General features: G+C 46.7%; 1 protein-coding gene across 2 annotated transcripts in view; it reads left to right on the top strand.

Moving 5' to 3' along the window:
* Positions 1-26,033, top strand: part of cdc40 (cell division cycle 40 homolog (S. cerevisiae)) — a 45,644-nt gene that overhangs the window by 10,455 nt on the left and 9,156 nt on the right. For both annotated transcript variants that reach the window (XM_046298722.1, XM_046298720.1), the window contains exons 8-13: positions 2,585-2,659; positions 5,328-5,373; positions 9,797-9,898; positions 11,592-11,707; positions 12,144-12,277; positions 24,872-24,948. In XM_046298722.1, the coding sequence (XP_046154678.1) occupies positions 2,585-2,659; positions 5,328-5,373; positions 9,797-9,898; positions 11,592-11,707; positions 12,144-12,277; positions 24,872-24,948 (550 nt within the window). The remainder of the gene's footprint in view (positions 1-2,584; positions 2,660-5,327; positions 5,374-9,796; positions 9,899-11,591; positions 11,708-12,143; positions 12,278-24,871; positions 24,949-26,033) is intronic.

Below are 26,033 nucleotides of genomic sequence, written 5' to 3'. Positions count from 1 at the left end.
TTGGTGGTTCCTTTTGGTTACCTTTAGTCTTCAATATTCCCAGGTAAGAAGTTTTAGGTTGTAGTTATTATAGGAATTATAGGACAATTTCTCTCTATGATTTGTATTTCATTTACCTTTGACTATTGGATGATCTTATAGGCACTTTAGTATTGCCAGTGTAAGAAGTATAGTGTCCGTCCCTCTCCTCGCCCCTACCTTGGCTCGAACCAGGAACACATCGACAACAGCCACCCTCGAAGCAGTGTTACACATCGTTCCACAAAAGCCGCGGCCCTTGCAGAGCAAGGGGAACAACCACTCCAAGTCTCAGAGCGAGTGACGTTTGAAATGCTATTAGCGCGCACCCCGCTAACTAGCTAGCCATTTCACATCGGTTACACCAGCCTAATCTCGAGAGTTGATATGCTTGAAGTCATAAACAGCTCAATGTTTGAAGCACAGCGACGAGCTGCTGGCAAAACACATGAAAGTGCTGTTTGAATGAATGCTTACGAGCCTGCTGGTGCCTACCATCTGTCGGACTGCTCTATCAAATCATAGACTTAATTATAACATAACACTCAGAAATACTAACCTTAGGTCATTAATATGGTCGAATCTGGAAACTATCATCTCGAAAACAAGACATTTATTCTTTCAGTTAAATAAGGAACCGTTCTGTATTTTATCTAACAGATGGCATCCCAAAGTCTAAATATTCCTGTTACATTGCACAACCTTCAATGTTATGTCATAATTACGTAAAATTCTGGAAAATTAGTTCACAATGAGCCAGGCTGCCCAAACTGTTGCATATACACTGACTCTGCGTGCAATGAACGCAAGAGAAGTGACACAATTTCACCTGGTTAATATTGCCTGCTAACCAGGATTTCTTTTAGCAAAATATGCAGGTTTAGAAATATATACTTCATTGATTTTAAGAAAGGCATTGATGTTTATGGTTAGGTACAGTCGTGCAACGATTGTGCCTTTTTCGCAAATGCGCTTTTGTTAAATCATCCCCCGTTTGTCGAATACGCACCGCATCGATTATATGCAATGCAGGACACGCTAGATAAACTAGTAATATCATCAACCATGTGTAGTTAACTAGTGATTAGGATTGATTGATTTTCATAAGATAAGTTTAATGCCATCTATCAACTTACCTTGGCTTCTTACTGCATTCGCGTAACAGGCAGTCTCCTCGTGGTGTGCAATGTAATCTGGTGGTTAGAGCGTTGGACTAGTTAACTGTAAGGTTGCAAGATTGAATCTGTCATTCTGCCCCTGAACGAGGCAGTTAACCCACCGTTCCTAGGCCGTCATTGAAAATAAGAATGTGTTCTTAACTGACATGCCAAGTTAAATAAAGGATAAATCAAAAATAAAAAAATAAATCTGCCAAATCGGTGTCCAAAAATACAGATTTCCGTTTGTTATGTAAACTTGTAGTCGGCCATTCTGATTAATCGGTCGACCTGTAGTTCTATGTGACTCAACGTTCCATGATGTACACTAAGACATTGTTGTCTAAATAGATGGATGACATTCAATGCATGATTAATATAATTCACCAATACTTTTCTTTGGAGTCCAGAAAATATGACTATCAGGTAGTAAATCCCAGCTGGCCTGCTACATTGTTTGCTGCTTCCATTCTGCATACACTGTTTCAGTTTCAATTACTCAATATTTTTGACGAACGGACACTTTAGCCAGTTAGCTCAGGTGCTTGGTTGGGACAAGCATGCATTGGCATGCAAGTTGCAGAAAGCCAAACAGGCTACAACTCCCCATCGTTTATCAGTGCAATTTTGATGGCCAACTAGCTGAACTTTTGCTGGCTAGCATTTGTTGTTGTTCTTGTTGATGTGCATAACTGAGGGAAAGATAGCCTACCTTACCATGGTTGTTTGATAAAAAGGACTGTAAAGTTCCCAAATGTAAGAGGACTCCCGTGTCCTTCAGATATTTGCAGAAATCATTGAGGTCTTTTGGTGAATGGTTTCCAATGGTCTGAAGTCGTGCTGTTGCTACTGCCTGTAAACACACAGTAACGTTCAAAGTGAATGATGGGAGGCCTGTGTGGCAAATTACTTGTTTGTATAAAGGTCTACTTTATCTCTGATTTGCTATAGCGCACTGGTCGGTGTAGACTGGTCCTGGACGAGACAGATGTTTTATTCACTGTCTATTAAATGTCCAAATGCACCGCCACTTTCTATATTGCTATGAAATGTTCACGTATAAGTATTTCCCAAACATTCATAGAATTTATGAAAACGTGAAATACCATATCTAAGTGCTTGCTTGTCAGATTCTTTTAAAGGTGTCACATTCTTTCTGTTGCTAAAATGCTTTCAGTTCCACTTTAAGAGTTCTATAAGATGGTATAGGGTTATGTTACTATGGTATAATACTACTGCTGTGCTGAATGCTCCTTACCTTGCTCTCATCTCTCCTTATTATCTAATTCCTTGAGACAATTAGCCTTCTATATAAGAGGATTTATAGCAATACCATACACACCTGTGTGTTCATAGACAGGCTGATTGTTATATTATGTCCACGCATTAACCCCCCTCTCTCTCTGCAGGGGGTCAGTGCTATCCGTCTGTTTCCTGTATCAGGTCACCTGCTGCTCTCCTGCTCTATGGACTGTAAGATCAAGGTAAGGAACGCTCCTGCCACGCTGACACCAGACCTGACCAGCATGCACGGATTTTGCATTTAGTTTAGAAGACTGAATAATGAATGAGTGTCCGGTATTAGCTATATAGGCAATGCTTCTAAAATGACTTGGCACTAGATTTGAGATTTTATCAATTCTAAAATCTGAAATGATGAATGCGCTCCAAAGAAATCCAATAGGCACATTATTTAGGCTGAAACAGCGGTCCGATTCCCTTTGCGGTAGTCTACTGAACAGCGGTCCGATTCCCTTTGCGGTAGTCTACTGAACAGCGGTCCGATTCCCTTTGCGGTAGTCTACTGAACAGCGGTCTGATTCCCTTTGCGGTAGTCTCCTGAACAGCAGTCTGATTCCCTTTGCGGTAGTCTCCTGAACAGCAGTCTGATTCCCTTTGCGGTAGCCTACTGAACAGCGGTCCGATTCCCTTTGCGGTAGTCTACTGAACAGCAGTCTGATTCCCTTTGCGGTAGCCTACTGAACAGCGGTCTGATTCCCTTTGCGGTAGCTTACTGAACAGCGGTCTGATTCCCTTTGCGGTAGTCTACTGAACAGCAGTCTGATTCCCTTTGCGGTAGCCTACTGAACAGCGGTCTGATTCCCTTTGCGGTAGCTTACTGAACAGCGGTCTGATTCCCTTTGCGGTAGTCTCCTGAACAGCAGTCTGATTCCCTTTGCGGTAGCCTACTTAAGGTTTGTGTAACCAGTTTGCGGTCTGTGTCGATGCGATTATTTGTTTTTGTCTTTATGTTTTCAAAATAATTTTGCTTTTATTGTTGATTAGGAACTGTGTTTAAAAAGCCACTACTTGTGAGCGGCCCTGGTGATTGGTCCTGTTTGAGAGGTGACAAGCGTTCCTCTACTATAGAGACTAAACTTGGGGGCATTTGCAAAGAAAACATTATAGATAATTATCTCCATTCTACACTGTCCATTTAATGTATTTGATTTGGTACAATTCTATAATTGCGATCAGACTCCACCAGCGTGCGTACGGGTGAACAACCCCAATTCGGGACGTGCTATTTGCGCAAGTTACTCTAAAAAGTTGGATAGGGTTGGCAGGTCTGTGACACGCTCCTGCCACACCTGACACGCTCCTGCCACACCTGACACGCCCCTGCCACACCTGACACGCTCCTGCCACACCTGACACGCTCCTGCCACACCTGACACGCTCCTGCCACACCTGACACGCTCCTACCACGCTGACACGCTCCTGCCACACCTGACACGCTCCTACCACGCTGACACGCTCCTGCCACACCTGACACGCTCCTACCACGCTGACACGCTCCTGCCACGCTCCTGACACACCTGCCACGCTCCTGACACACCTGCCACGCTCCTGACACACCTGCCACGCTCCTGACACACCTGCCACGCTCCTGACACACCTGCCACGCTCCTGACACACCTGCCACGCTCCTGACACACCTGCCACGCTCCTGACACACCTGCCACGCTCCTGACACACCTGACACACCTGCCACGCTCCTGACACACCTGCCACGCTCCTGACACACCTGCCACGCTCCTGACACACCTGCCACGCTCCTGACACACCTGCCACGCTCCTGACACACCTGCCACGCTCCTGACACACCTGCCACGCTCCTGACACACCTGCCACGCTCCTGACACACCTGCCACGCTCCTGACACACCTGCCACGCTCCTGACACACCTGCCACGCTCCTGACACACCTGCCACGCTCCTGACACACCTGCCACGCTCCTGACACACCTGCCACGCTCCTGACACACCTGCCACGCTCCTGACACACCTGCCACGCTCCTGACACACCTGCCACGCTCCTGACACACCTGCCACGCTCCTGACACACCTGCCACCTGCCACGCTCCTGACACACCTGCCACGCTCCTGACACACCTGCCACGCTCCTGACACACCTGCCACGCTCCTGACACACCTGCCACGCTCCTGACACACCTGCCACGCTCCTGACACACCTGCCACGCTCCTGACACACCTGCCACGCTCCTGACACACCTGCCACGCTCCTGACACACCTGCCACGCTCCTGCCACACCTGCCACGCTCCTGCCACATCCTGCCACGCTCCTGCCACATCCTGCCACGCTCCTGCCACACCTGCCACACCTGCCACGCTCCTGCCACACCTGCCACGCTCCTGACACACCATTAAGTTCTCACTGAGGCGGGGATATAGTCCTGGGTTATTTGTCTTCTTCTGTAGCTCTTCTCATTTCCCCTTTCCTCAGCATGAATTTTTTTTTCATATTAAGTTAAACAATCTCTCTCTGCTCTATCCCTCCTTTCTCCCGCCTTGACTGAGACAAACTAACTTGTTTTGAAGAAGGAGCCTCTTCTCTTTCCCTCTGTTCCTTCTCTTTATCTTTCCATTTCTCTCTCCTTGGCTTAGCTGAGAGTGATTCAGAAATAAAGAAATAAACATGTCTTTGGTCTGTCTTCCTCTCTGTGTGTTCCTGGTAGAACCAGGGGCCTATTGGTTTTTAATTAGGACTTAACCGTCTGAGATGAGCCCTGTGCTGGTTTCTGATGGGACTGGTGCTTGATACACTGACCCATGCTGGTCAAAGCAAGTCAAAGGGTCACTGTTTTTGGCAGAATCTGTTTTAATCTTCTCTCATTCCTCTCTCCTCAGTTGTGGGAGGTGTATAATGAGAGGAGGTGTGTACGGACGTTTATCGGTAAGTGGACTAAGTCTGTTTCCTGTTTCGCACTCTGTTTCTGTTATTCATGTGTTGTGCTACAAGGATTCCAATGCCGATTGGATTAAGAGGATAAGACCTTAGCTGAAACCACTAACAAGTCTAAGTGCTGTCATCTCTTAAGGGTATACAAAACCAATTGTGTTTCTTAATCAATCAAGCACATGACTTCAATATTCAATCTATCCACCAGTACAACTTAGTTAGATTGCAATCTGTCATACTCCTCTCCCTTGGCACATCTGATTACTCTGTTTCTGCCTATAGCTGCATTCTCTAAATGAAGATTGAACACTAATTCAACGCTGAGTGAGGCGGAACATTGCGAGGCGGAACATTGCGAGGCGGAACATTGCGAGGCGGAACATTGCGAGGCGGAACATTGCGAGGCGGAACATTGCGAGGCGGAACATTGCGAGGCGGAACATTGCGAGGCGGAACATTGCGAGGCGGAACATTGCGAGGCGGAACATTGCGAGGCGGAACATTGCGAGGCGGAACATTGCGAGGCGGAACATTGCGAGGCGGAACATTGCGAGGCGGAACATTGCGAGGCGGAACATTGCGAGGCGGAACATTGCGAGGCGGAACATTGCGAGGCGGAACATTGCGAGGCGGAACATTGCGAGGCGGAACATTGCGAGGCGGAACATTGCGAGGCGGAACATTGCGAGGCGGAACATTGCGAGGCGGAACATTGCGAGGCGGAACATTGCGAGGCGGAACATTGCGAGGCGGAACATTGCGAGGCGGAACATTGCGAGGCGGAACATTGCGAGGCGGAACATTGCGAGGCGGAACATTGCGAGGCGGAACATAGGGTAGCTGTAAGATGGTGTAGGAGTTTGCGCTGGACATCCCATTACCCTGTTTCCAACTATTCCTCAACTCTTGATGTTGAGTCAGAACGTTAATTCAGCATTAATAGAACATTAATGGAATGTGAGCTGACACTGTTTGGGGCGGATGGGGTTTAAGACATGGAGGAGATTTAAAATGGCATCAGACTTCTGGGAAACGTTCTGAATGGAAATGGAACGTTAAAGGGATACTTCAGGATTTTGGCAATGAAGCCCTTTATCTACTTCCCCAGAGCCACATGAACCCGTAGATGCCATTTGTATGTCTCTGTGTCCAGTGTGAAGGAAGCTGGAGGTAGTTTCACAAGCTAATGCTAACTAGCATTAGCGCAATGACTGTAAGTCTATGGGTAGCTAATAGCATGTAGATAAAGGGCTTCAAAATCCTGAAGTATCCCTTTTAATTTACTGCCTTGTTAATGGAATCTGAAGGTTCCTCTGAGTGTTGAGTATAGGATTACACTAGACAGTGGCATGCAGCTTGGGTATTGGGACCCTCTCTCCCTCCAGGCTGGGTATTGGGACCCTCTCTCCGTCCAGGCTGGGTATTGGGACCCTCTCTCCCTCCAGGCTGGGTATTGGGACCCTCTCTCCCTCCAGGCTGGGTATTGGGACCCTCTCTCCCTCCAGGCTGGGTACCCTCTCTCCCTCCAGGCTGGGTATTGGGACCCTCTCCCTCCAGGCTGGGTATTGGGAGCCTCACTCCCCCCTTCCCTCCAGGCTGGGTTTTGGGAGCCTCACTCCCCCCTTCCCTCCAGGCTGGGTTTTGGGAGCCTCACTCCCCCCTTCCCTCCAGGCTGGGTTTTGGGAGCCTCACTCCCCCCTTCCCTCCAGGCTGGGTATTGGGAGCCTCCCTCCCCCCTTCCCTCCAGGCTGGGTATTGGGAGCCTCCCTCCAGGCTGGGTATTGGGAGCCTCCCTCCCTCCAGGCTGGGTGTTGGGAGCCTCCCTCCCTCCAGGCTGGGTGTTGGGAGCCTCCCTCCCTCCAGGCTGGGTGTTGGGAGCCTCCCTCCCTCCAGGCTGGGTGTTGGGAGCCTCCCTCCCTCCAGGCTGGGTGTTGGGAGCCTCCCTCCCTCCAGGCTGGGTGGGTGTTGGGAGCCTGTTGGGAGCCTCCCTCCAGGCTGGGTGGGTGTTGGGAGCCTCCCTCCCTCCAGGCTGGGTGGGTGTTGGGAGCCTCCCTCCCTCCAGGCTGTGTGGGTGTTGGGAGCCTCCCTCCCTCCAGGCTGTGTGGGTGTTGGGAGCCTCCCTCCCTCCAGGCTGTGTGGGTGTTGGGAGCCTCCCTCCCTCCAGGCTGTGTGGGTGTTGGGAGCCTCCCTCCCTCCAGGCTGGGTGGGTGTTGGGAGCCTCCCTCCCTCCAGGCTGGGTGGGTGTTGGGAGCCTCCCTCCCTCCAGGCTGGGTGGGTGTTGGGAGCCTCCCTCCCTCCAGGCTGGGTGGGTGTTGGGAGCCTCCCTCCCTCCAGGCTGGGTGGGTGTTGGGAGCCTCCCTCCCTCCAGGCTGGGTGGGTGTTGGGAGCCTCCCTCCCTCCAGGCTGGGTGGGTGTTGGGAGCCTCCCCTCCCTCCAGGCTGGGTGGGTGTTGGGAGCCTCCTCTCTCCCTCCAGGCTGGGTGGGTGTTGGGAGCCTCCCTCTCTCCCTCCAGGCTGGGTGGGTGTTGGGAGCCTCCTCTCTCCCTCCAGGCTGGGTGGGTGTTGGGAGCCTCCCTCTCTCCCTCCAGGCTGGGTGGGTGTTGGGAGCCTCCCTCTCCCTCCAGGCTGGGTGGGTGTTGGGAGCCTCCCTCTCTCCCTCCAGGCTGGGTGGGTGTTGGGAGCCTCCCTCTCTCCCTCCAGGCTGGGTGGGTGTTGGGAGCCTCCCTCTCTCCCTCCAGGCTGGGTGGGTGTTGGGAGCCTCCCTCTCTCCCTCCAGGCTGGGTGGGTGTTGGGAGCCTCCCTCTCTCCCTCCAGGCTGGGTGGGTGTTGGGAGCCTCCCTCCCTCCAGTATGAGCTGTCAGAGGAGATTGTTTTCCCTCAGTCGGGGTTCTGCCTGTCAGTTCCCTCAAACCCCATGTATAATTCAACAGCTTTGGGATGTAGAGGGAAGGAATGGAGGGTGAGAAAGAGTTGAAATAGAGGTATGGAGAGTGCGTGTGTTTTAGGAATGGAGCCTGTGTGAGTGCCAGGTCTGTACAGTGCCTGTGGGGTTTAGACTAGGAGTCTGCTGTCACGGTACTGAATCAGACCCATTATCAACATGCTGCCCAATATACTCTTTACTTATTTAATACAAGGGACTACGCTCTTTCTCTCTCTCTCATTCCATCACTTCTCTTTCCCTCTTTTCTCTCATTGATTTCAAGGGGGGACATTTTTAATGTTGCCCTTTATTGCAAATCGAAACCCAATTCACTGTGCCTGCCATTGTCTTATCTTACTCATTGTGATCTCAGTAAAGCAGCATAATGAAAAACATAGCCTTTTAACATCGTTGGGATTTGTGCCACAGTCACTAAAACTCTTGAGAGCGAGGAGGGAGGGAGGTGTGTGAATCAGAGAGAGGGATAGAGGTAGAAATAGGTGGAGACCACAGGGAAGAGGAGTTGTAGAGAGGGATAGAGGTAGAAATAGGTGGAGACCACGGGGAAGAGGAGTTGTAGAGAGGGGGATAGAGGTAGAAATAGGTGGAGACCACGGGGAAGAGGAGTTGTAGAGAGGGATAGAGAGGTAGAAATAGGTGGAGACCACAGGGAAGAGGAGTTGTAAAGAGGGATAGAGAGGTAGAAATAGGTGGAGACCACAGGGAAGAGGAGTTGTAAAGAGGGATAGAGAGGTAGAAATAGGTGGAGACCACGGGGAAGAGGAGTTGTAAAGAGGGATAGAGAGGTAGAAATAGGTGGAGACCACGGGGAAGAGGAGTTGTAGAGAGGGATGGAGAGGTAGAAATAGGTGGAGACCACAGGGAAGAGGAGTTGTAGAGGGGGATGGAGAGGTAGAAATGGGTGGAGACCACAGGGAAGAGGAGTTGTAGAGAGGGATGGAGAGGTAGAAATAGGTGGAGACCACAGGGAAGAGGAGTTGTAGAGAGGGATGGAGAGGTAGAAATAGGTGGAGACCACGGGGAAGAGGAGTTGTAGAGAGGGATGGAGAGGTAGAAATAGGTGGAGACCACGGGGAAGAGGAGTTGTAGAGAGGGATGGAGAGGTAGAAATAGGTGGAGACTACAGGGAAGAGGAGTTGTAGAGAGGGATGGAGAGGTAGAAATAGGTGGAGACCACGGGGAAGAGGAGTTGTAGAGAGGGATAGAGGTAGAAATAGGTGGAGACCACAGGGAAGAGGGGGATAGAGAGGATAGAGGGGCCTGTATCTTCTTCCTTGATCCTCCCCCTCTTCACCACTTTGCTTTCTCTCTCTTTCTTACGCTTTTATTTTTTCCGTCTGTGATTTTTGATATTCCAACAATTAATGTGATATGACAGGCAGTGGGATCAGGGGGCCAAGACAGAATAACAGAACAGGAAGAATATGTGCATATGTAATGTGTAAGTGTTTCTCTCTTGTCTCTCTCCCTTCAGGCCACAGTAAAGCAGTGCGGGATATCTGCTTCAACAACACTGGGACTCAGTACATGAGTGCAGCCTACGACCGCTACCTCAAACTCTGGGACACGGAGACAGGTCGGTCCAGCCGCAGTTGTGGTGACAAGGATAGAAATGCCACGAACGTTCCACAATGTTGCGCCCTTCTGAACGTAGTTCAGGCCTGGGGACTCACTGAACAGCACACTTGTGGTCATGATATAAATGCCAGAAATAGAGCTGTCATGATTACTTGCTCAGAGAATCATGTCAGTTGTTGTGCCTTACTGAAGGTGGCCAGTGTTGTGGGACATTCAGATTGAAATGTGTTGTGTAGATGTTGGTTCTACCATAAGGACCATGGAGGGTCTCTGCTCCCCCAGGAGATGGAAATGTGTTGTGTAGATGTTGGTTCTACCATAAGGACCATGGAGGGTCTCTGCTCCCCCAGGAGATGGAAATGTGTTGTGTAGATGTTGGTTCTACCATAAGGACCATGGAGGGTCTCTTCCCCCCCAGGAGATGGACATGTGTTGCGTAGATGTTGGTTCTACCATAAGGACCATGGAGGGTCTCTGCTCCCCCAGGAGATGGAAATGTGTTGTGTAGATGTTGATTCTACCATAAGGACCATGGAGGGTCTCTGCTCCCCCAGGAGATGGAAATGTGTTGTGTAGATGTTGGTTCTACCATAAGGACCATGGAGGGTCTCTGCTCCCCCAGGAGATGGAAATGTGTTGTGTAAATGTTGGTTCTACCATAAGGACCATGGAGGGTCTCTGCTCCCCCAGGAGATGGAAATGTGTTGTGTAGATGTTGGTTCTACCATAAGGACCATGGAGGGTCTCTGCTCCCCCAGGAGATGGAAATGTGTTGTGTAGATGTTGGTTCTACCATAAGGACCATGGAGGGTCTCTGCTCCCCCAGGAGATGGAAATGTGTTGTGTAGATGTTGGTTCTACCATAAGGACCATGGAGGGTCTCTGCTCCCCAGGAGATGGAAATGTGTTGTGTAGATGTTGGTTCTACCATAAGGACCATGGAGGGTCTCTGCTCCCCCAGGAGATGGAAATGTGTTGTGTAGATGATGTTGGTTCTACCATAAGGACCATGGAGGGTCTCTGCTCCCCCAGGAGATGGAAATGTGTTGTGTAGATGTTGGTTCTACCATAAGGACCATGGAGGGTCCCTTCCCCCCCAGGAGATGGAAATGTGTTGTGTATGTCAGTGGAGGCTGCTAAGGGGAGGACGGCTCATAAAAATGTCTGGAATGGAGTCAGTGGATAGCACACGTGATGTGTTTGATACCATTTGATTGACTCCATTCCAGACATTATGAGCCGTCCTCCCCTCAGCAGCCTCCACTTGTATATGTTGGTTCTACCACAAGGAGCAGGGAGGGTCTCTTCCCCCCCAGCAGGGGGCAGTACAGAAACAAATCCTCTACTTGTTGCTCTGCATGACCACTGACTTGTCATAGCACCTTGTTTACTAGTCACTGAGCTGTAGGGTTAGGGCCCATTCCATTTACATGTAATCAACTTGTATTGGCCTATTGTAATGAGGTTTCTTGATATTGTCAATTGCATTGACAGAGTTGGATTCGACAAATCTGATTTGATTGACAGAATGGCACACCGGCAAGTTATGGCTGGCTGCAGGTGGTGGTCCTCCCACAGAGATTCTATTCATGAATATGTCATTCTATGGTTTCTGTACTATATTGAAGACATTGTGTGTTGCAGACGGTCAGTGTGGGTTGTTCTGAAACATGTCAACTCTCACTCCACAGGCCAGTGCATTTCCCGCTTCACAAACCGGAAGGTGCCGTACTGCGTCAAGTTCAACCCAGATGAGGACAAGCAGAACCTTTTCGTGGCCGGCATGTCTGATAAGAAGATCGTTCAGGTACTGTCATTACACACGCACACACATTTCATGCTCCGTGGGCTCCAGTGGAGCGCGTGAGAGACCGGAGCAACAGGACTAGTTATTCATCTTGGGAAATGTAGAGAGCAAGGACAGAGCAGAGAGCGACAGAAAGAGAGATCTGTAAAAGACAACAACTCACTGAGACCAGTCCATTCTCTGGAAAAGCAATTAAAAACTGCTCCTGGGATAAATGAATGAGTCTGTAAACGGGCAATCGTCTGCCCCCTAATTACGGTGCATACATTACACTGTACATTTTGTTGTGTGTGTTCTAGTGTTTGTCTGTGACAGGAGTGTGTGTTGTGTAATTCTTTTTCCCATAGCTAATATACCTGTGTGTGTGTAACCTGTTTCAATTTGTTTTCATTTACTTATTTTCTCTCTCCTTCTATCTCACCCCCCCCTCTCTCAGTGGGACGCAAGGACAGGGGAGGTGGTTCAGGAGTATGACCGTCACCTGGGTGCGGTCAACACCATCACGTTCGTGGATGAGAACCGCCGTTTCGTCAGCACGTCAGATGACAAGTCCCTCCGCGTGTGGGAGTGGTGAGTGACTGCTGAGCCTTTTACCGGCACCCTACCACTGTGTTGGCCTGAATCAACACAGTTTTGAAATGAGGAGGATTCAACAACATTGTTGGTGAGGAGCATCAAGCATCACTCCTGGTATTATGCTTCATTTCCATATTATACTGTATCTCCGGCATGTACATTAGAGCCAACAGCTTGTCCTGACAGTCTTCTAGATACCTCTGCAAACTGAACTCATTGCCAAAGAGTATTTAACAAGTGATGAAGTGCAAATGAGAGTGGTGGAGGAATGTATTTGGTTGACTGGGTTGGGGTGCTATGGGTGGGCAGGTCATGGGAAGTTTAAGTACCGTTCATTTTGATGTAAAGTCCTCTCGTCTTCTAGCTTGTCATTTCAGGGTCTTACCTACCAGCTCTTATTCCTCTGTCATATTTATTTATTCGCTTATGACTTGTTTAGCTAGATTATTTTGCCAGGAAAAATAAGTATTTTCAATCACCAAGCCCGGCGAGAATGACTTGCAAATTAACTTGGTTCCCAAGGTGATTAACAAATGCTGTTGTTTACCTCGCTAACTTGATAAATATTTAAGACCCGGTGACTAAGGACAGAAGTTTCACCGGATTTCTTAGAGGGAATGTTTTATTAAGAACACATATTAAATGAAATGCCCTCCGTTTCCCATCATTTGTGTTCCTTTCTGTAATATCCGGTTGGTGTGTGTTTTAAGCAGTAGGATAGACTGGTAAGGAGTGGGTGCCAGGGATGCCAGCTGTGGCTTTAGTAGTGTAGTCTGGAGAGCGAGTGGGCTTGGTCGGTGTGAAGGGAGCATTATGCATTCTTGCTAGTATGCCTAATATGGCTATATGTGAGTGAAGGGGTTGAATGCACCGCCATCTGTTAGGTCTCTGTTGCAGTTTTTACAGTTTATTAGAGACACTGTACTTGTTAGCTTTTACGATAGAATGTGCTCGTTAGTGTTGTCACAATACCAGAATTTTTACTACGATGCCAGGTTTAGTATCACGAGACTCGATACCAAAACGATCCCACATCAAAAACAAAGTCCTATTAGCCAAAGTCCCAGTTCCAGACATATAAACTCAGCTACTGCTGTGTTCACTGGATCCAGACATATAAACTCAGCTACTGCTGTGTTCACTGGATCCAGACATATAAACTCAGCTACTGCGGTGTTCACTGGATCCAGACATATAAACTCAGCTACTGCTGTGTTCACTGGATCCAGACATATAAACTCAGCTACTGCTGTGTTCACTGGATCCAGACATATAAACTCAGCTACTGCTGTGTTCACTGGATCCAGACATATAAACTCAGCTACTGCTGTGTTCACTGGATCCAGACATATAAACTCAGCTATTGCTGTGTTCACTGGATCCAGACATATAAACTCAGCTACTGCGGTGTTCACTGGATCCAGACATATAAACTCAGCTACTGCTGTGTTCACTGGATCCAGACATATAAACTCAGCTACTGCTGTGTTCACTGGATCCAGACATATAAACTCAGCTACTGCTGTGTTCACTGGATCCAGACATATAAACTCAGCTACTGCTGTGTTCACTGGATCCAGACATATAAACTCAGCTGCTGCTGTGTTCACTGGATCCAGACATATAAACTCAGCTGTGCTGTGTTCACTGGATCCAGACATATAAACTCAGCTACTGCTGTGTTCACTGGATCCAGACATATAAACTCAGCTACTGCTGTGTTCACTGGATCCAGACATATAAACTCAGCTACTGCTGTGTTCACTGGATCCAGACATATAAACTCAGCTATTGCGGTGTTCACTGGATCCAGACATATAAACTCAGCTACTGCGGTGTTCACTGGATCCAGACATATAAACTCAGCTACTGCGGTGTTCACTGGATCCAGACATATAAACTCAGCTACTGCTGTGTTCACTGGATCCAGACATATAAACTCAGCTACTGCTGTGTTCACTGGATCCAGACATATAAACTCAGCTACTGCTGTGTTCACTGGATCCAGACATATAAACTCAGCTACTGCTGTGTTCACTGGATCCAGACATATAAACTCAGCTACTGCTGTGTTCACTGGATCCAGACATATAAACTCAGCTACTGCTGTGTTCACTGGATCCAGACATATAAACTCAGCTACTGCTGTGTTCACTGGATCCAGACATATAAACTCAGCTACTGCTGTGTTCACTGGATCCAGACATATAAACTCAGCTACTGCTGTGTTCACTGGATCCAGACATATAAACTCAGCTACTGCTGTGTTCACTGGATCCAGACATATAAACTCAGCTACTGCTGTGTTCACTGGATCCAGACATATAAACTCAGCTACTGCTGTGTTCACTGGATCCAGACATATAAACTCAGCTACTGCGGTGTTCACTGGATCCAGACATATAAACTCAGCTACTGCTCTGTTCAATCGTTGGCCATCTTTTGAGTTCAATGTCATTACATTTGAAAATGTGTATTTTCATGGTTTTTATAGACTGCCATGTATGCAATAATTAATCAATTATACTAACATACAAGCAATTTGACTTTGGTAAAAACAATCTAACTACAAAACAACAATGGTAATAATTCATTTGAATGGTGAATCTTTATGATAAACAAGATGTAGGTCTATTCACAATACAGGTGAATACATATTATTCAATAGGCATGTGCATGCATTGTGCATGCATTGAGTTATTGAGCTTGTTTTAGTGGGTTTCATGGAGCCACAGATGACAAACAATCCCTCCCATTTGGACTTATTTTACTGGCAACTGCTAGGATTATTTTATTGTACTGATTAACAACATTTGCATAAAAGAAGCAATCTCTTATTTTATAAAGGTGTGCACTGTCTCTAAGAGAGTAATGACGTCATTCACTGAGGCAGAACATGGCGGCGTAATCTGCCTTTGGCTATGTAACCTAGTGGAAACCAGACTGGAGGCGAGGGAGACGAAGAAGTGAATTTGTTTTTGGGGGCGAGGGAGACTAAGTGAATTAATAAAGTTTTCGGTGACAATCAGCTTTGAAATCAGCATTTTTTATGTTATAGTTTGCATATGATCACAAACAAAGTACCGGGGTAGTGAATTGATGTTTGCTTCAGCTGTAAGCTGGCAAGGAAAGTTAGCCTTTTGCAAACAGTATGGAACCGTTTCAATATTTCTACATGCCATTATTCAAATGTGTTAACCCTATCAGTCCCAAGCCCTCAGCAAAAATCGGCTTTTTCATTTATCTGTATTTCCAGCCCTTATATTTAGCCTCACAATGAATTAGTTTACCGTGTTCTTGGCTGTGTGTTTTTGGCTGTGTGTGTTTTTGTGACTAGGCTCTGACCTAACATAATCATATGGTGTGCTTTCGCTGTAAAGCCTTTTGGAAATTGGACACGATGGGTAGATTCACAAGAAGTTAAGCTTTAAATTTGTGTATTGCACTTGTGAATGTATGAAAGTGACATATTTCTAAAAAAAAATATTTAGAAAGTTAGCGGAAACCCTAGCCGTAAGAAGTTTAACCAATAATTTTTCATCAAAGTCAGTGTTGAGTGCCCTTCTCTCTGTGCATGGTGAACGTCAGTAGTTAACTTGTTCTCTGAACAATAGCTTTATCCTTTCGGAAAAGCTGACCACGACTCCATTTTGTTGCTCCCTGCCTACAGACAGAAACTAAAACAAGAAGCTCCCGCGCTCAGTTCTGTTCAATGCTGGTCCGACCAGTCTGATTCCACACTTCAAGACTGCTTCGATCACGTGGACTGGGATATGTTCTGCATTACTTCCAACAACAACACTGACGAATATTCTGATTCGGTGACCGAGTTCATTAGAAAGTGCATTGACGATGTTGTTCCCATAGCAACGATTAAAACATTCCCAAACCAGAAACCGTGGTTTGATGGCAGCTTTCGCGTGAAACTGAAAGCGCGAACCACTGCTTTTAACCAGGGCAAGGTGACCCGAAACATGACCGAATACAAACAGTGTAGCTATTCCCTCCGCGGTAATCAAACAAGCTAAGCATCAGTATAGAGAAAAAGTAGAGTCACAATTCAACGGCTCAGACACGAGGTATGTGGCAGGGTCTACAGACAATCACGGATTACAAAAGGAAAACCAGCCCTGTCACGGACCAGGATGTCTTGCTCCCAGGCAGACTAACTTTTTTGCCCGATTTGAGGACAATGCAGTGCCACTGACACGGCCCGCAACCAAAACCTGCGGACTCTCCTTCACTGCAGCCGAGTAAAACATTTAAATGTGTTAACCCTCGCAAGGCTGCAGGCTCAGACGGCATCCCAAGCCGCATCCTCAGAGCATGCGCAGACCAGCTGGCTGGTGTGTTTACGGACATATTCAATCAATCCTTATCCCAGTCTGTTCCCACATGCTTCAAGAGGGCCACCATTGTCCCTGTTCCCAAGAAGGCTAAGGTAACTGAGCTAAACGACTACAGCCCCGTAGCACTCACTTCCGTCATCATGAAGTGCTTTGAGAGACTAGTCAAGGACCATATCACCTCTACCCTACCTGACACCCTAGACCCACTCCAATTTGCTTACCGCCCAAATAGGTCTACAGACGATGCAATCTCAACCACACTGCACACTGCCCTAACCCACCTGGACAAAAGGAATACCTATGTGAGAATGCTGTTCATCGACTACAGCTCAGCATTTAACACCATAGTACCCTCCAAGCTCGTCATCAAGCTCGAGACGCTGGGTCTCGACCCCGCCCTGTGCAACTGGGTACTGGACATCCTGACGGGCTGCCCCCAGGTGGTGAGGGTAGGTAACAACATCTCCACCCCGCTGATCCTCAACACTGGGGCCCCACAAGGGTCCGTTCTGAGCCTTCTCCTATACTCCCTGTTCACCCACGACTGCGTGGCCATGCACGCCTCCAACTCAACTCAAGTTTGCGGATGACACTACAGTGGTAGGCTTGATTACCAACAATGACGAGACGGCCTACAGGGAGGAGGTGAGGGCCCTCGGAGTGTGGTGTCAGGAAAATAACCTCACGCAACGTCAACAAAACAAAGGAGATGATTGTGGACTTCAGGAAACAGCAGAGGGAGCACCCCCATATCTACATCGATGGGACAGTAGTGGAGAGGGTAGTAAGTTTTAAGTTCCTCGGCATACACATCACGGACAAACTGAATTGGTCCACCCGCACAGCAGACAGCGTCGTGAAGAAGGCGCAGCAGCGCCTCTTCAACCTCAGAAATTCAGCTTGTCACCAAAAGCACTCACAAACTTCTACAGATGCACAATCGAGAGCATCCTGTCGGGCTGTATCACCGCCTGGTACGGCAACTGCTCCGCCCACAACCGTAAAGCTCTCCAGAGGGTAGTGAGGTCTGCACAACGCATCATCGGGGGCAAACTACCTGCCCTCCAGGACACCTACACCACCCGATGTCACAGGAAGGGCATAAAGTTCATCAAGGACATCAACCACCGAGCCACTGCATGTTCACCCTGCTATCATCCATAAGGCGAGGTCAGTACAGGTGCATCAAAGCAGGGACCGAGAGACTGAAAAACAGCTTCTATCTCAATGCCATCATACTGTTAAACAGCCACCATTAACATTGAGTGGCTGCTGCCAACACACTGACACAACTCCAGCCACTTTAATAATGGGAATTGATGGAAATTGATGTAAATATATCACTAGCCACTTTAAACAATGCTACTTAATATAATGTTTACATACCCTACATTACTCATCTCATATATATATGTATATACTGTACTCTATCATCTACTGCATCTTTATGTAATACATGTATCACTAGCCACTTTAAACTATGCCACTTTGTTTACATACCCTACATTACTCATCTCATATGTATATACTGTACTCGATACCATCTACTGCATCTTGCCTTTGCCGTTCTGTACCATCACTCATTCATATCTTATTGTACATATTCTTTATCCCTTTACACTTGTGTGTATAAGGTAGTAGTTTTGGAATTGTTAGGTTAGATTACTCTTTGGTTATTACTGCATTGTCGGAACTAGAAGCACAAGCAGTTCGCTACACTCGCATTAACATCTGCTAACCGTGTGTATGTAACATACATTTGATTTGATATTTGGTCAAATTAAATTCTCCATCGTTTTTACTAAGAACAGCAGCTAACTGATTGGGCGGCTCAGCAGAGAGGGCTTTACTATTTTTAGGCAGTGGAATTACTTGAGCTTCCTTCCATGCCTGTGGACACACTCCTTTAGGCTTTGGTTAAATATATATCAAATAAATAGGGGTGGCAATACCTTCTGCTACCATTCTCAATAGTTTCCTATTAAGGTTGTCTATATCTGGTGGGTTATCATTATTGATGGATAACAATAGTTTTTCCATCTCTCCCACACTAATGACCAAATTCAAAACTGTGATCTCTTTCATTATTAGATATTTTATACAAAAATATGTTCACTGTTCAATGTTGTCATTTCACTGATCTTTCTTATCTCTTAGATATAGGACAGACACTTCAGAACAAACTTGCTTCAGATTTTTTTCATGCTTAACAGTTTCCCGTGTGTATCAAGAATGGTCCACCACCCAAAGGACATTCAGCCAACTTGACACAACTGTGGGAAGCATTGGCTTCAACATGGGCCTTTATCCCTGTGGTACACTTTAGACAACTTGTAGAGTCATGCCCCGATGAATTGAGGCTGTTCTGGGGTCAAAAGGTGGGGGGGGGGTGCAAATCAATATTAGGAAGGTGTTCCTAATGGTCGTTATACTCAGTATATATTAATATGGACTATTCTTAGCCCTTTCCCGGGTAGCTTATCGGAGAAAGACAGACATAAAAATATTGTTTATATCAGGCAGTGAGTGTCAGTTGGTTTATGTGTGTGATGTTGGTCTGAAGCTACTGACCTGGAATCTTGGCTCTTTCACTCCTCCCAGGCTTTTGGGAGGGAGGGTGGGCAAATGAGCTTGTCGTAACGTAGGCTTTTCATTGCGGAGGCAAACAATGCCCCCACGCTTTCATAGCTGCGATAAGTTCTTTCCACATCTTGCGCACAGCTTCAGCGAAGTTCTCGTTGAGGAAGGTGTTTGTTGCTCTCAAATTCTTGGCTGTCTCCAGAACAGCCATCTTGTCTTTGAACCTTAAACGCAACTACTGTCAGCCTGGGTCTGCCACCTGGGCGGGTTACATGTTTTTCAGTCCTGTGAGTACGCTCCACCTCAATGATCCATCTGCAGCTTTTCGCTGATCATTTTTCTCACTTTCTCTTCAGACTCTGTCCGGGTCTCATGAGGAGACTCTGGTATGCCATCCACGGACTCTGTCCAGGTCTCATGAGGAGACTCTGGTATGCCATCCACGGACTCTGTCCAGGTCTCATGAGGGGACTCTGTCCAGGTCTCATGAGGAGACTCTGGTATGCCATCCACGGACTCTGTCCAGGTCTCATGAGGAGACTCTGGTATGCCATCCACGGACTCTGTCCAGGTCTCATGAGGGGACTCTGTCCAGGTCTCATGAGGAGAGATGCCATCCACGGACTCTGTCCAGGTATGCCATCCACGGACTCTGTCCAGGTCTCATGAGGGGACTCTGGTATGCCATCCACGGACTCTGTCCAGGTCTCATGAGGGGACTCTGTCCAGGTCTCATGAGGGGACTCTGTCCAGGTCTCATGAGGAGACTCTGGTATGCCATCCACGGACTCTGTCCAGGTCTCATGAGGGGACTCTGTCCAGGTCTCATGAGGAGACTCTGGTATGCCATCCACGGACTCTGTCCAGGTCTCATGAGGGGACTCTGTCCAGGTCTCATGAGGAGACTCTGGTATGCCATCCACGGACTCTGTCCAGGTCTCATGAGGGGACTCTGTCCAGGTCTCATGAGGAGACTCTGGTATGCCATCCACGGACTCTGTCCAGGTCTCATGAGGAGACTCTGGTATGCCATCCACGGACTCTGTCCAGGTCTCATGAGGAGACTCTGGTATGCCATCCACGGACTCTGTCCAGGTCTCATGAGGAGACTCTGGTATGCCATCCACGGACTCTGTCCAGGTCTCATGAGGAGACTCTGGTATGGTTACCATGTGTCTGATGCCTTTTCATTCGCTCTGTTCCAGCCATTGATTGTGAGCCGTCCTCTCCTGAGCAGCCTCCACTGATAGATTCCAAATTGATCGCAAGAAACCTAAACAGATATAACGTTTGACTAAAACATCATCATTTCAAATCTTGCTTACATTTGTATATAATCACATATATCTCTCCTTTATAAGCGGGAATACTTTGGAACAGGTTTCAAAAATTAAAATCACTTGGAGCTGATTTGCTGGTGTTTTTACAGTCTTATAGCCAACAATAAAAAAATATATATAACAGTTGTTTTTTGCTCGGGGAACTTTGGGGACCAAATAAAATCATCCGTGGGCTGAATGGCCACCAGTTGGGGAACCTTGCGTTCGTCGTTTTTCCCAGTCATCTGTAATAATGATTCACAGACAGTGCTGATGTCATCTCCCGTGGACTTAGTTTGTTGTCATCTTGCAGCACGTCTCTTTTAGGACATCCACCTCTCCCCGGGAGAACTGCAAACTGTTCTTTAGGTCTTGGACGATCTGATCAGAGGTCCATTCTTTTGTTAGTTGAGTCCATCAGTATTTTGACAAAGCTCTTTAAGCCATTGTAACAATAGCTTGTAGGCATCTTTTTGTTGATTCCAGCAAGCACAGCACATTGTGCCAATGAAAACCGCAACAAACAGCAGGGATTTAAACAGCCACAAGCCAGAGGCTATCTGCAGTCCCAGCCACAAGGGCTAAATGCATCGTGGGCTGTGTTCAAACTGTCAAGGAATTCTGGCTAGCATGATAGCTAGCAGTTAGGCAGGCTGCTTTGCCAAGCAGCAGCTCTTCAGACTTTTAGGGGTTGGCACTGTCCCAGCAACTTAGGCTAACTGTGTTGCGGGACCCAAATGAAACGAGTAGCTCTCCCTCGTTCCGTATTCGACATGCGTCGCTCTATGAAGCATGATTGTTTGCGTGAGTGGAGAGCTAACAATGCTGCCCAGACAGCTCTAGCAATGAATGAGTGATGGCCGAGATCCTTTTAACGTGTACATTTTGATATCCGAACTTGCTTCGCCCTTATGTTGGTGTTAGCAAGCAGTCTATATAGTGCTAGGTATCAACAGCCAATCCAGTTCGGGCTGGAAACTATAGTGAGGTTCGATTGGTCAATAGCAACTCGATGCCACGGTGTATGCGACAAAAGTTCAGCTTTCCCTGTTCACACTCCCTTGTTTAATCTTCCCAACGTGCTCAATGGATGTGACGCAATGAAGGCATTTTGCTCTTGGGGCTATGAAGTGGCTGCACTGATAGGCGGCGTAGATCCTCTCTTATCATGTGAGACACTTTTGAGAATGTTGAGTATTTGAGTGAATTGCACACTCATTAGGAGTCCTCCCAGGGGCTTTAGGTGTGTAATGTGGGAGCTGGAGGGGTTTGTTATGGTGGAGAGAAGACGCTGGGCCAACGAGAGGCTTTACTGCCCCTCTCCCCCTGTGACAGCTCAGATGGTAGGATTAGGGAGAGCTCAACCACCAATCTCAGCTGAATTAGGCAGAAATAAACATGGAGTCACATCACTGACACAAAGATGGAGTGGGAGGGTAAGCTGAGGGATTTGGAACTACAGACGGACTCCTTGTTAGTCACACACAAACACAGCACATACACTCCAAGGTGGCCCTTTTGTGCGCACACACATACACAGAGTGAAGAGCTCTCTAGGTGGTTGGCTGTCAGCAGCTGAGGTATATTAGTTGGGGATGCGGAGACTGAGTTTATGGGCTGTGCTGGGCACTGTTTAGAATCAATACAATGTAACACACACACACACACACACACACACACACACACACACACACACACACACACACACACACACACACACACACACACACACACACACACACACACACACACACACACACACACACACACACACACACACACACACACACACACACACACACACACACACACACACACACACACACACACACACACACACACACACACACACACACACACACACACACACACACACACACACACACACACACACACACACACACAAAAGAGAGTTAGTGCTAACCTTTCCCTGGTGGCTACAGTCTCTGCACCCCCTTATGGATCCATTAGACAAGACACTGGTGAGGGGGTAAGATAAAAGAACCAGGCACAATTTCATTAGTCCACACTGTAGCAAAACATTTTGCAATGGCAAATGACCAGTTCTCATTGGACAAATCCACATAGTCCCTTCCTATTTCAACCCGTTTTCTTACGTTTGATGAGTAAATTAATACGACCCAGGACTGGTGAATTAGGACTGACTGGGACAGGTAAAGGTATTCAGAAACAACTGCAGCTTCATTAACATACTGGGAGGAAAGAACAGCAGTCCACTCCAAACTATCTGCTTTGTTCTCTCTTTCCTAGCCACGCAGACACATTGAGTTATTTTTTAGAGTTCTGAGGGGAGATTTGATGCATTCTGTTTGTGTTTAGAGAGTTAGTTTGGCCTGACTCTGCTGTGGACATCAGGCAGGGCTGGCTTGGGGGGCCCTTTTGCTGTCTGTGCTTTAATCCTAAAACTGTCTTCAGGTACACTAGTTGACTCATGCTTCATGCATTGTAAGTTAGTTGTTTCCTGTAATTCACTCTGGTTTAGGGATGGAGGGTGTCCCTTTCCTTCTGGCCCTGGTTAGGTATAAGTCTAGCTGGTGTTTATGGGGTAGAGCTGTTAGCGCCGTGGCTCTAAACCAGGCCAGCTGTGTGCTATCTGAGAAAGGAAGAGAGGAGGGAGAGATGGCCTCCGTCCAGATAGATAGCCTCCCACTGAGAGCGAGGAGGATCAACTCTTACGCGGTCAACACACCCTCAACACAACAACATTATTCACAGTCATACACAATCTTCAGCCTGTCGCTGGTGTCTCTGTCATGGACACTCATCCAGTTAGATCTGCCAACTGCTGTGTTCACGACAGTGTGTGAGAAGACCATGGAGTTGGATGACGCCATGAAGACCCTAGAACCAAATGCATGATTGACCTCCATTTCACTATCAAACTCAGAGAGGGCAGGGTTGAGAAAGTAGGTAGAGGGGAAAAAGAATGCAGAAAGGAAGAGGGTGGATTTAATTGGATGCTCTTGGCACAGTGTTTAAGCAAACATGGTATGGAAATTCGTACCATACCATTTACATATACTGTGCTTTCAGAAAGTATTCAGAGCCCTTTAAAATCTAGTCAACTGTAACTAGGCCACTCGGGAACATTCAACGTTGTCTTGTTAAGCAACTCAAGAATATGTTTGGCCTTTTAGGTTGTTGTCCTGCTGAAAGGTGAATTCATCTCCCAGTGTCTGGTGGAAAGTTAACTGAACCAGGTTTACCTCTAGGTTTTTGCATGTACTTATCTCTGTTCTGTTTCTTTTCATCACAAAAAAACAATGTTAAATTCTTACTTCTTACAATAGTGCCTTATTGCAAACTAAAATATTCCATGTTTTGGAATATTTTTATTCTGTACAGGCTTGCTTTTCACATTTGTCAATTAGGTTAGTATTGTGGAGTAACTACAATGTTGTTGATCCATCCTCAGTTTTCTCCTATCACAGCCATTAAACTCTAACTGTTTTAAAGTCACCATTGGCCTCATGGTGAAATCCCTGAGCGGTTTCCTTCCTCTCCGGATACTGAGTTAGGAAGGACGCCTGTATTTTTGTAGTAACTGGGTCTATTGATACACCATTCAAAGTGTAATTCATAACTTCACCATGCTCAAAGGGATATTCAATGTCTACTTTTGTTTTACCCCTCTACAAATAGGTGCCCTTTTTTTACGAGGCATTGGACAACCTTCCTGGTCTTTGTGGCTGAATCTGTGTTTGAAATTCAGTGTTTGCCTGCGGGGTCTTACAATTGTCTGTATGTGTGGGGTACAGAGATGAGGTAGTCATTCAAAAACCATGCTTAACACTTATTGCACACAGTGTGTAAATTATTTATGTGACGTGTCAAGCACATTTTACTCCTGAACTTATTTCGAAAATGGATGTCTAACAAAGGGCTTTAATACTTACAAGACATTTCACATTTCATTTGTAATTCATTTGTAAACATTATTCCACTTTGGCATTATGTGATATTGTGTGTATTTCAGTGACAAAAATGTCTACATTTAACCTATTTCAAATTCAGGCTGTAACACAATGTGGAAAAAGTCTGGGGGTGTGAATACTTTCTGAAGGCACTGTATCTGTAATGCCAACAGTGTCTGGATCTGAACTGTTTTGTCAACAGTATAGCTTTGATCCTCAGCTAGAATCACGTCTTTCCAGGCGCCAGCTGCATTGCGTGACTTTCAATGTTTCCAAGGTGAGAGCATTAATGCTAGTTGTCAATACTGATGCCAGTAGTGTCATGGCTGACCTCTGGACTATTCTCGACCGTACCCTGACCGTACTCTAACCGTTTTGTGACCGTGCTGCGTTTGTGTTTTACAGGGACATTCCCGTGGACTTCAAATACATCGCAGAGCCCAGTATGCACTCTATGCCTGCTGTAACGCTTTCACCCAATGGTGAGTGGACACACACACACACACACACATACATACATACATACATACATACATACATACATACATACATACATACATACATACATACATACATACATACATGCATGCATGCATACATGCATGCATGCATGCATGCATGCATACATACATACATACATACATACATACATACATACATACATACATACATACATACATACATACATACATACATACATACATACATACATACATACATACATACATACATACATACATACATACATACATACATACATACATACATACATACATACATACATACACACATACATACACACATACACACATACACACATACACACACACACATACACACATACACACATACACACATACATTTCAAACTTTTTTAACAAATCAAAAACTGAAAATTGGGCGCCCAAAAAGTTTGAAATATCCAATAAATGTCGTTCCACTTCATGATTGTGTCCCACTTGTTGTTGATGATTCACAAAAAAATACAGTTTTATATCTTTATGTTTGAAGCCTGAAATGTGGCAAAAGGACGCAGAATACTTTCGCAAGGCACTGTACATACATACATGCATACATGCATGCATGCATGGGCGGCAGGGTAGCCTAGTGGTTAGAGCGTTGAACTAGTAACCGGAAGGTTGCAAGTTCAAACCCCCGAGCTGACAAGGTACAAATCTGTCGTTCTGCCCCTGAACAGGCAGTTGAACTGTTCCTAGGCCATCATTGAAAATAAGAATTTGATCTTAACCTCTTATGTCGACCCGACACGCAACAAGTCAGATTTTTAAAATGCTTTTCGGCGAAAGCATGAGAAGCTATTATCTGATAGCATGCAACACCCCTAAAGACCCGCAGGGGACGTAAACAAAATAATTAGCATAGTCGACGCTACACAAAATGCAGAAATAAAATATAAAACATTCATTACCTTTGACCATCTTCTTTGTTGGCACTCCTAGATGTCCCATAATCATTATTGGGTCTTTTTTTCGATTAAATCGGTCCATATATAGCCTAGATATCGATCTATGAAGACTGTGTGATCAAGGAAAAAAACAGCGTTTTAT

The sequence above is a fragment of the Oncorhynchus gorbuscha genome, linkage group LG14, assembly GCF_021184085.1.
Source record: "Oncorhynchus gorbuscha isolate QuinsamMale2020 ecotype Even-year linkage group LG14, OgorEven_v1.0, whole genome shotgun sequence".
Classification (NCBI taxonomy): domain Eukaryota; kingdom Metazoa; phylum Chordata; class Actinopteri; order Salmoniformes; family Salmonidae; genus Oncorhynchus; species Oncorhynchus gorbuscha.
This window is presented reverse-complemented; position numbering and strand designations above follow the sequence as displayed.